This window comes from Rhopalosiphum padi, chromosome 1 (genome assembly GCF_020882245.1).
Source record: "Rhopalosiphum padi isolate XX-2018 chromosome 1, ASM2088224v1, whole genome shotgun sequence".
Classification (NCBI taxonomy): Eukaryota; Metazoa; Arthropoda; class Insecta; order Hemiptera; family Aphididae; genus Rhopalosiphum; species Rhopalosiphum padi.
In genome coordinates this window covers 78,388,905-78,401,638 of record NC_083597.1, presented here as the reverse complement: position 1 = coordinate 78,401,638, position 12,734 = coordinate 78,388,905, and the positions used below count along the sequence as shown (strand labels likewise).

Here is a 12,734-nt window from a genome sequence, read left to right as displayed (position 1 = left end):
AATTCAAGAATCTGAAAGTTCATCTGTTGAAAAAGAAGTCCTAAGACTGATGGTTATTACTTGTTTGTCATAGATTTAATGGAAATAAACCTAGATAGATTGTTAAAAGGGTTAACAATTATCATTTAAGGTCTAAGGAGGTATAGATTATTTACAATAGCAAATTATACAAAAATATAAATAATAGTTGGTAGGTATATTTATTTTTATATTAAAAACAATTTATGTTATACAATTTAATAAAACATATCAAAAATGTGTCAAGCATTTAGCATTTAGCTTATTATTCAAAATCTACAGACAAATTATGGATAAAAAATTTTCTACTAGACTGAAGAAAATTAATTATTTTTATTAATATAAATTTAATATATATTAATGCTAAAAAATTAATTTCTAGGACGGTATAAATAATAATATAGGATATATATAACCCTATTATTTGGTAAATTATAAACTAAATTTAAAAATACAAAAAAGTTGATTATAATATAATGATTATTATAATAATAATTAATAACAAACTAAATATCAATGAAGGTAATATAGTGATTGTTCGTAGATTTTAATACTTGTAGTAAAAATCATTTATTTTGGACATTCAGCAAATATAACTAGTATATTTAGTCATTCATTGATTTTGGCCACAAAACCATAAATATAAAATAATAAATTTAATCATTTTTTTAGTAATATAAAAACAATATTTAATGTTTTATTTTAATTAATCTAGTATTATTTGGCATTTATTTTTATTGATTAATGTACAAATATACTTATGTCTGAAATCAGTATTTGCTAAATGTCTAAATGGAAAATAGTAAGTATACAATTTCAAACAGATTCAGTAGGACTTTGAAATTCACTTAAAGCCTTTATTGGATTTTGTACTTTCTTTTGAGAGCCTTTTCTTACTTTAGCTCTAACTTCTTCAGGTTTTTCTGGTCTTACAAGTGGTTTCTTTTCAGGAGCTTTCATTTTCCAGACAACAAGCTATAGAAATAAATAACATGAAAAATTAACATTTTACCTTGCTTCATAAAATAAGATAATTACTTTTTGGAGATCTGCTCCTTGTCTAGGGTATTTAGTACTGGCTACATATGAAGACTTAACAGTTAATACAACAGCATTCATTAAATTTTTCGCTGCTTGAATTAGAGATGTAGCACTATCCAACTAAAAATTAATTTTATTTGATGATGCGTTAGACATTTATATATACAATAAAATAAAAACATACCCCAGAAACAATAAGTTCACCACTTATATTTTGTACATCGGCTTTAACTTTAGACGTGATATTTAGCTGATGACAATACAAAGCAATACGTTGTAAATAAGCTAACAAATCTTTTTTGGTTGATGATTCTGGACATTGGTCGGCAATTTGTCTAGTAAGTTTATCTAATTTTGTTCCAGCTTCTGAAATTTTCTTAGCTGCATTAATAACATCCATGGTAGTTTTTAATGGTCCACGGCCACTTAACAAATTGAAAAATATAATTAATTGATAAAAATTATAACTTAAGAAAATTTAAAAATCATAGTTATATAAATAGTTTAATATTATATTTTATAAATTATAAATTATAAAATAAAACATTTTTCAAAACATACCGGGTAAAATCTGTCATTTCCATCATGATCATGCACATATGTTTGGCAAGAACAATAATATCATTTCCTGTATCATCCCATTTAGCTACCTCACGATCAAACTTCAGCTTTTCACTCCTAAAGAATTCAACTTGTTGAGCGATTTTTTGTTTATCTTCTTCCGTCATTTTTCTCATAGCTTCCTAAAATACATCATTAATACAATTGAATAAATCAACAATTACATCAAATATATTTTAAAATATTATAGTTGAAAAATAAATAATAAATATTGTCAATACATACACGTGCTGTAGTAATTCCACTAATATCTGGATACTCATCCAAAGGTTCTCCAGTATGAGCACTTGCTATAAAATTATTTGAAGTTTATTATTTAAGTATCATAAATACTTTAGTTAAAAAAAATGTATCTTTAGAAATTTTTTTAATCCAAATTACATTACAAACTTAATATGTTATAACTTACATCTACTCCTTGTCTCAACTGTATAATGTTCATCGAACTCTATATCTTCAGGATCTAATTCTTCATCAGTCTATAATATTCAAATCATTAATCATTTATATTGTTTAGTAAATAAAAATATGCAATAAATTTTATACTCTATTCATGAGAACTGCTCGACGTATCTCTCTTACACCATCATAAACAAGTCTAGAAGCATCAATAAAATCATTTTCATCTACTTCTTTAGGAGGATTGGTTGATAAAGCATCTACAGCTAACTCAACACGTTGAGCAAAGTTGGGCATAACTAAATTAAAAAAAAAAAAAAAAAATTATTCATTATTTATCTTTTATTGTTATGAAATTAATTAATTGAAACTTTATATTTACCTTGATCACGTAATACTTTTATTGCTTCTAATACACGTTCAGTATATATACCCGGTTCATAATTATCCATTTCAGCAGCTACTACATTACAAACTCTAGCTGAACGGCCTCTAATTGCTCCAGCAGTTCTGTCTAATGGGTCAGCTGATCCTTCTTGAAGTGCAAGAACACATTTATTCACATCTTCCAAAATATGACTTTCTAAAATCAAATAATAAAATGTGTATACAAACTTAAAAATATAATTGATAAAAGTAATTCCATACCCGAAACAGCTAAAAAGTCATCAATGGTTGTTATATCGTCAACAGCTTCAGTCAGTAATCTGACTTGTGCTTGCCAGGCATCTCTAAAAACATCCATATTGTCAAGTGCTAATTTAGATCGGGGCCGAACAGCAAGAACTCTAGCCGCATTTATCACTTGTGGACATAAATTCTCAATTTGTGCAGCAGCTGTTCTGACCATTTTTACGCCATCTTCATTGTTTGACATGCTACACGCAAGATTAGCAACCTGAAAACAAAATCATCAAAATTAAATGAGTAATAATATAATTTAAAATTATTAAAGCTTAACTTACTTCAACAAGTTTGTTTGCATGTTCAGTGAATACTAGAGCACATTCTTCAACTTCTTTTTCATCACCTGAATGTGCTGCTTCAATCAAAACAAGTAATGGAACACTTGTTTCTAGAAAGCTTTAATTTAGAAAAAAAGATAAATTAGTTAAATTAAAAATTAATTTACTTTGAATTAATTTTACCTATCAGACACATGATCTACAACAGCTTTACGTAATTGTCGTCTCAAATCTCTGGTCTTACGGCACATATGATCAATAGCACGTTCCAATCCTTCACTAGTTTCTTTTACACTCATCTATTAAAAGGAATGTTTAAATTATAAAATTATTAACTCATATTTTAATTAAAAATTGTAGTATTTATCCTAAATCATTAAAATGGCATGCCTTACTGTGATTTTTTTATTCATGCAAAATTGAAAAAAACAATTGAACATTGTAGGTGACATTGTTATAGAACAACAGTTTAACACAATGTATAACATTAAGTATTAACAGAACTAAAGTGTATCAAATAGTATAGTAACTACAAACTCAATTATGTACATATTAAAATTAAATTGAATCATGAAGGTAACACAGGTGTGGTTATTGTTTTAAATTTGTACTTACAAATTAGTTACAATTGTTATATGTACAATTGATACTTGAAAATAAATAAAGAATTGATGGGAATACAAAGAATTAAATAAAACTAAATTATTACTTAAATTGTTTTAAGACTATATGGATATAATAATATATAATCATTAATTCTAGTTAAAAATATAACTGAAACTGTATTATTGTAAATACTCAGATATATTCATATGCATGTATATCAGCAGTTTCCAACCCATAGGCCGTGGGCAGCGTAGAATTAGGCCATGGACCATATAATATTAACATTAATAACATATTTATTTAAAATAATATTATTGTATAATTTATTAAATACCTAATAATATTATACATATTATATAAACATGTATATAGGTGTGCTATTAATCATTAGTGGACCTCAGAAATTTTTTTACAAGATTAGTGGTCCTCACAATTAAAAAGGTTGGGAACCGCTGATGTATATTATATAAAAACAGTTAATTTATGTTATATCATTATTTAAAAATTTTAATTAAATGTATTTAAACATTAAATATACTTAAACACCATTGAAAAATCTTAGATTTGTAATGGTAGCAAATCACTAATCATAAAACATAAAAATAGTCAACGATTCAAACTTATTAAATTATACTGTAAGTAGTGTAAGTTTACCATTACAAATTATTATCATTTTAAAATCCCTAAATTTATGAGTTCTAAAAAGTTTAGACACACTGTATTAATGTATACTGCTATGGTGCCATAAAGAAAATGCTCAAATAGAGTTTACCACAATTAAATTGAATTTAAAGATAATTACTACATGTATGTATAATCCATTCCAAAAGAGAATACATCAAGCGGCAACCAATTTCTGTTCGGCTGTGTGCATCTCTCACATAACAGCATAGGTAATGAACAGTGGAAGGGGTAAAAAGTGTGCAGAACTGGTACATGCACTTTTGGAACGGAGTATATGTAGAGTGATTCTTCTATCATTAAATATTCATTATTTTAAAAAGTGTTGACTTTTTTCAAATTGTTTAGTTTCTTGTTTAAAACAATATAACATATTTATTTTTATCAACCTTATATTTAATAGTGAAATTACTATAAACTTTTGATTTTAAAATGGCATAAAATAGTAGGGCTATTTTTTTTTATGAATTTTAATTTTTCATTTAACCATTAGTGAGCTATATCTATAGCTCCTCAAAGTTGGATGGTTTGAGGTTTTTAGATATTTGTCCTATAGATTATTACTGCTGTGGGGAGGCGTTGGTAACAACAGGTACAAAGCATCACTGCGTCAATTGTCAATAACGAGTTCATTACATATTATTATATGAAACATGAAGTAAACCGAAAACTGCCCAACTTTGAAAAGCTATATCTTGCTAAAAAATTAATGAAAAAAATAATAATTTGAACATTAAAATTCATAAAAAAAATTGCCCTATTAATTTAGTATATTTTAAGTATAGGTTGCCACTTGAAAATCAAAAGTTAATAGTGGTTTCACTATTAAATAAAAATGTCATACAGTTAGAAAAAGCACGAAACAAAAAAAAATAAAAAGAAGTCAATACTTGACGAAATAATGAGTGTTTAATCCGAGTTTAATGATAAAATAATCACCTTGTATACATAATACTTAACATCATAAAATAAGTTTATTTTAAATACTTGGACTAAATTGCAAAAGAAATTTAATAATTTAATGGACCAAACATGAGCAACTAATTGTATTTAAGAGACCATTGATTACTAATGACTAATGATTCATAAAATGTTTATTAGTTTATTATATTGAATTAAACTCTACTTGACTCATTAAAAAAAAAAAAGATTAGGTAGTCGTGCATTCAAATATATTTTAGTATGATAATAACTGTAAGTATGAATTTAAAGTTATAGAACAATTCTTTCAATACATACAACTAAGAAAACACAGATTAGTGATTTAAGTGTAAAATTTTGTTTAAAATAATTACACAATGATAAAAAAGGGTACACATAATGCGTATATTTTGTAGTCTATTTCTAAAAAGTTAGTGTTAAGTGCAAGGAAGAACAATTTTGTTTTAACAAAAACCATACCCTTTTTCCGACCCTTTGGAGTTGCAATTGCTGCAAACACCAACATAAAAATAATAATTCTTAATGGAATATAAAGTTAAATGTATTATTTAAAAACAAATTTAATATTGATTTCTTTATTGAAAAAATACTTACATTAGACATATATTCAGAAAGCAAATCCTGCAATGCTTGGCGTACAGCATTACACTCTGCAACAATTCTTTCTCTACGCTCATCACGAGTACATGAAGAATCAGCCATCAATGCAGCTCCACTAATAATACTTTCTAGTCGTTCTTCTAAAGAAGGACGAGTACGCACTTCATTGTAAACAAGAGGATCCATGACCATTCTTTCCTAAAAAAAAAAAAAACATAAAATATATTTATTCATTATCATAATTATTGTAATATTTTTAAGGCAAATATTGATTAGAAGGTTACAAAGATTCTAATAAAAATTGTTCAATGCAAATTTAAGTTAATAGTTTAAAGTATAATAGAAAAATGTCATATAATTGAAGAACTTCATTAATGATCATTATTTATATATTAAATGTGTTCAATTAACATAATACCATGGTTTGAGTTTAAACAGATCACAAATAGTTTATTTTAAAGGAGTTCATTAAAGACAATATAAAGAATGCGCGCGCATGAATTGTGTGTATAATAAGTGAATTAATTTTACTTTAGAATGAAACACTTTTTTCGTTTAAGTCTTTATTTTAATTTTTTATGGTAAAAACAAATTTCTATAATTTTAAGATTTAAAATTAAATTTGGGCAAGATTTAAGTAAAATTTAAATATGAGTGAGTTTTCTCAAGTAAATTATGTAAGAAATTTGTTATCAACTTATTAGTTTGATTGGCTTAATCAACAATAAAATAGGGTACTTAATAATGTCCATTTGTAATCATCTAAATAATAACAAAGAATATGATAGGATTTTATTAATACATTTCCTCTGAATTTACAATAAATTAAATAATATGTAATTACATCAAAATCATCAAGTGCAGCAGCCAATTCACCAGGTCCATCATAAATTTGATTCCCATTATCGTTCATTGCTGCAGATCGACCTTGGGCAACATCACTAATAGTATTAACAGCTTCACACACTTGTTTCAATACAAAATCACGATTAGCTTTAGCTGCAGCAAGTTCTGGATGTCTTACATAAACCTTGAGAGTAAATCCATATTTTTTTATCTTTACATTAGTTAGTTTTTAAATTATTAAAATTTTACTTTGGAAGCGGTTAACAGCATAGTTGAATGTTTTTTTAAAATAGCGCGAGCTGCTGCTAGATCATCACGTAATTGAGGATCCTTTAATTCTTGTTGGCGTTTTGCAGCTTGACTCATAAGTTCACTAGCACTTCTACCAAATACTTTAATATTGTCAAGTAGTTCAGCTTGACTTGAAGCATTTTTAACTTTTTCTAAATCATCTTCAACCTAAAGTTAAATTAAAAATACATATTTTAATCTTTAACCTGTTGAATAAGTTATTTCATAAAATATTATATCAATTAATTAATAAAGTTAATAATACTTACAACTCTTAATGATTTCAATAATAAATGTACATCAACCATATCTGCAAGTATAAGTAGGCGTGTTACGGCTGATAAGAGATTTCTTGCCGCTCTTACCATATTGCTACGTTTAGCTGAAGCACAAGGATCTTCAGCAAACTCTCTTGCAGCAATACTCATAGCATCACCTATATAAAATAATAAAGATTATGCCACAAACATTTCCAAACATAACTTTGTAAAACATTAATATTTGAAAAATCATTATAAATTACCATATTTATTAAATCATGCTACACTGACATATAGTGACTACTCAATTAGTATAATGCAAAAAAAAAAATTTCATTTTATCTGCCTAAATGGGTTTTATGCTAGAATTAAAATACATCATTCATAAGTTTTTTAATAAATTAATAGAATTATTTATCTATGTTAGTGATAGTATGAAAATATCAAAATAAAAAAGTCTGAGGAAATCATTTATAATTATAGCTGATTTGCAAGCATTATGTACAACCTAAAATTTAAATAGTCTTCCAAAATCTAGTAAAGAATTATACCAAGTATACTTATTACATTATACAATTACAATTTACAAGCTACAGGTATTACAATAAACTAATTACGTTGTATGAAGTTATTTATTTAAATTCATTAATAAATCAATTGTTATTAAACTTAATGGATATTAAGTATGAAAAAAAAAAATAAATCGTTATTAATATATACATATAAATTAATTTTATAGTTATTTACATTTTTTTAAACGAAACATTCAAATCCTTCACAATTTTATAATTTTTCATTGTTTTTTACAGTTGACTATATTCTTATAACTTATAAGTAAATATAGATTTATCTATTTTTTTTTATGGTTTTCTCACGTTAAATTTCAATATTATATAATATATAGGCATAAATGATAATTATTTAAGATGTTTTTTAAATGTATCAAATTTTAAGTTTAATGGTACTTTATACCAATGCATTTTTAACCAAAACTATTTTTCTGTTATATTTATATTTGTAAAATAGTTTTTTTTCAATACTTAAATTGTTATTGGTATAAAAATATGTTTCTATATAGCATACATTTATTTATTCCACTATGAATTAAATATAGTACAAGGTTTTTTGTCACTATTTACTAGTAAAAACTTATGAAACAGATTTTAAAGAATTAAAAATATTTTTTTGAGAAATTACCAGTTTTTCGAACTTCTTCAACTGCAGCTAACATTTCTTGTTTTATATCAGGATTTTCAAAAGCAATTTGTTCTCCAACTTCGATAAAATTTTCTGTCGCTTTTTCAACAGCAGCAACTAGAACATGAGCTCTTTTTGAACGTCCTTTCTTCTTTCGTGAAGTACCTTTAGTGTTTACCAAAGTAGTCACCTGCAACAGTTACCAATATTAGATACTATTTGACTAAATAGTTTTTTTTGATATAACTACTTACTTGTAAAACTAATGGTTCTAATGTCTTTTCCACAGACATAGTACGTATCTCTAGATTTTTGGGATCCCATTTTAGAGTAATGGGACCGAACTGATCAGTCATGATGTATAATTTATTTTTCTATAGTTGTATAAATGTTAAGAATTATAAACTGTTTGTAACTTTCATATGAGTGTATGCATATAACGTATAGACAACACCCAAGCTATGACAAATATTGGATTACAGTTACACTACACAGAAAACTGAATACGAAACGATGATATCATCGAATGACGATTACGAATACCATAGTATTGTTAATTGTAACAACATTATTTCAAAGATTAGCAATATTAATATATTATACACAACAATATCAAAAAATAATATTACAAAGAAATAAAGAATAATCAAATGTTTAGCCAAGTTTATGACATAATAGATAGGTATGTCAGTAACTTATTGATACGCATACCTCCTGGACAACTATTACTACGCCCAACCATAACCCCAGTTCACCAATTCTCATTGGTCGCTTGGAAAACCTTAAATGGCCAAACACTAGTATCATAAGGGAAAAAGTGGTGTTGCGCAGATTTGGTTAAGACTCTAATCGTTGTTGATATACCTCTCTATTTATTTTCATCATAGTCTATGATTTTTGTGTTTACCTTATTTCCTCAACGCAGATAAGTGGACGTCCAACGTACCCATACAAACGGTGAGTCATTATGATTCATCGGGAACGTCCATTTTGATTGTGTACTTTCAAAGATATTCCTAAATAGGCGGGATTTCTCTTTTAAATTCAAACATACGTTTATAATTGTATATGGACAATTGGATCCGGCAAAAAAATGCCGTAGTTGCGGACAATCGGTCCTCATCATAATTTTATACACGGACAATTGGTTTCCGTCTATTTTTTTTTTTTTTTTGGTATGACTAATAAACATCATGTAACAGTTGTAGTTTTACCGTGGTTGAAATATATAAATATATTACCAATTTTTTCACTATATAGTTATGGAGTGTATATGTATAATGTATAGGTATAATGCATCAAAAAAGACTAATACCCGCATTAATAACATATATCTGAAGTATTTAACAATAAATTTTAAAATATAAAATATATATATATATATTTTATTTTAAATATTTTAAACAGTATTAAACATTCAAGTATTTATATTTTTTATTGAATCAATACAAATAATTTATTCTACAACGATAATGTCTTTGACAAAAAATGATAAAGATGTTTTTTTAAAATTATTTTTTGAAACTTTTAAGTAATAAAGAAAAAACATTGTAATTATTTGTAATAGTTTTTCACTTTTTGGATTAACTTTTCAAAAGATGAACTTTTGAATTATGTGTATAGCTTAAGATAAACACTTACGAGACTTTCGTAAATTGTAAAAAAATATTTTGTATTTAACTTTTAAGGCGGGGACTAATTGTCAACATATGGTGTTTTTTTGCAGGGACCAATAAATGTTTAATAATGATTTGGATTTGGATATTTTTATTTCAGTGAATATAATACTGTTTCTATTAAAAAAAAAGGAGTAAAAATAATTTGAGAGCGAAACCATAACGCTTAAAAACTCCTCACCCCTTAGTAAATATATTACATAATATGGAACAAATGCAACACGCCTATAACGTATTTAGAATTTTTTTTACGGGCTCAATTTTAAAATTCAAATTCAATTTAATACTATGGTTTATTAGACTTATACACATTATATAAATATAACCTAACAGTTGATACAATTAACGGAACGATTCTAGTTTAGCAACCTATCGATTTAAAAAATTTTTTTTTCAAAATGTGCGGTTTTTAACGCTTAATAGATTGGTTTGGAATTAGTGTCATTGGACGGTCCCTTCTCTCACGTTGTCACGTCTATATAGTAATCTATTTTATCTAATTTACTTATTATTTTTCTATGTAAACAGATTTTAAATGTCTTTTATAATAAAAAAAAAAAAAAAAATAGATTGGTGAAATCAAAACTTATTTAACATTACTTACTTTTGAAGTTTTTGCACGTAAACATTGACAAACACCATTTTCAAAATTCATAATAAATCTTTTCTTAAATTAGCCGAAAATCAGTTTTTTATTATTATTATTATTTTTTTTTAATGTAAAGTTTTAGATGAAAAAGTCAGAATATTGTGCTATCTAGCTTATTTTTAGAGTAACAGGTATTAAAAGTTGCTTAATATATGAAAAAATATAATACAGGTATAAACAGGTATTTTATTTATTTATAAAGCCAATTGTGAAAATATTATTTAACATTTTTGCGTGTGGTATGGGCAATGCCTACATGCGTGTGTCCTGGGCGCCGTCGCTCCGCTCCACAAATCTAAAATATCCCTCGACTTACTAGTTACTACGCATAACCACCTCAATAGGTAACAGGTTTAATAAAAATGTAAAAATGTGAAAATTAAACAAAAAAACGACGCATGTGGTATGGGGAATGCCTATACGCGCGTAATGCGGCACTCGTCGCTACGCTCCTTGGCGCCGTCGCTCCGCTCCGCGGATATAGAATTAAGCAACTTTTAATACCTGTAACTCTAAAACTAAGCTAGATAGCACAATTCTAACTTCACTAAAACTTTTTTATCTAAAACTATACATTAAAATATATATGCTGATTTTCGGTTAATTTAAGAAAGGATTTATTATGAATTTTGAAAATGGTGTTTGTCAATGTTTGCGTGCAAAAATTTCAAAAGTAAGTATGTTAGGTAAGTTTTGATTTCACCAATCTATTAAGCGTTAAAATCCACATATTTTGAAAAAATAAAATTTAAAAATCGATAGGTTGCTAAACTAGAATTATACCCAGTTAACATATTTTAATAAAATTGTATTGTTAAATCGCAAACTTTGGAAGGCTATAACTTCCAAAATAATGGTTTCCGTAAAAAAATTCAAACAGTTTCGAAATCTGTGTTAAAAAACACGTCTTAAAAAAAAATTTCGAAATTTGTGAGAGGCGTGGTAAAGTGCATTTTAGCCCATAAAATATTATAATGATATCATGTTATAATGTTATATATTTTGTATTTAGGTATAGCCGGTATAGGACATATAGGTAGGTACACATATTTTATTATTTTCGATTATATTAAATTATCAATAATCGATATGATATTTAAATAATGCTGTATAATATATTTTATTATTAACTACTGATGTTGTATCTATATTGTCTACTACCGCGGGAAGACGCAAAGAAAAAAGGTGGACAAGTGGATATCGCTCTGCTGTATAGTAGAGATAAGAGATGGAGAGTAGGTCACTATAATGGATGTGTTGAATTTGAATGCAATGACAGATATCATTGTATACGATAAACAATTCTGAATAGAGATGATTTGTCAGTCTAGGATAATTAGTAGGATATATTATATTATTACCTAAATATTTAAATTTAAATTGTGATATATCATTATTTTACTCGATTTCGTAGAAAAATAAATTTCATACGGTCATACAATTTTTTGTATATTGACGATGGAGGTTTTTTTTTACAGTTATTTGAAGAAAAAGTTATGGAGAACCTTGTATTGGGTTTTTTAACCTTTGATATAAATCACAAAAATTGTATGAATTTTCAACTTCCAAAACAAATTCCTTGCAAATTTTGACAGATTAAACATTTGAACTTTTAATGCTTATAGACAAAAATTGTAACTAACGATTTTTGATTTTTTTTTTATACTACAACAAGAACAACTTATAATAAACTTTGTATTAAATTTTAAAGATTTTTTGGAAAGCCAATTTTTTTTATCGGCATTTCAAGAAAAAAAATTTAGAAAATCGAAAATTTCAATGGCCTATAAATAGTTTAAAAAAATTCTAAATATTTTAAAAATTTAATCATAATTAGATAACGCTAATATAAACATTTGGTGAAAATTTCAAGTATTTACAATGATTCGTTTTTGAGTTACAGCAAAATCAAAAAATCGATTTTGTCGAAAAGTGGTTATGC

The 12,734-nt window shown here is 26.2% G+C and overlaps 1 protein-coding gene across 2 annotated transcripts; it reads right to left on the bottom strand.

The window, feature by feature from the left end:
* Positions 1-177: 177 nt before the first annotated feature.
* LOC132918209 (catenin alpha) lies at positions 178-9,134 on the bottom strand. 2 transcript variants are annotated; one of them, XM_060979345.1, is made up of 18 exons: positions 8,722-9,134; positions 8,468-8,657; positions 7,280-7,446; positions 6,969-7,178; positions 6,718-6,903; positions 5,868-6,071; positions 5,733-5,762; positions 3,228-3,343; positions 3,045-3,162; positions 2,728-2,977; positions 2,462-2,662; positions 2,227-2,378; positions 2,090-2,159; positions 1,906-1,970; positions 1,621-1,802; positions 1,244-1,484; positions 1,057-1,179; positions 178-993 (listed from the first exon to the last, which is right to left on the bottom strand). In XM_060979345.1, the coding sequence occupies exons 1-18, from the start codon at positions 8,821-8,823 to the stop codon at positions 835-837; spliced, it is 2,766 nt and encodes a 921-aa protein (XP_060835328.1). In that variant the 5' UTR covers positions 8,824-9,134; the 3' UTR covers positions 178-834. The 2 variants fall into 2 exon arrangements, with proteins under 2 accessions (XP_060835328.1, XP_060835336.1); XM_060979353.1 differs by lacking the exon at positions 5,733-5,762 and having other exon boundaries at positions 8,722-9,133.
* Between the last annotated feature and the right edge of the window lie 3,600 nt (positions 9,135-12,734).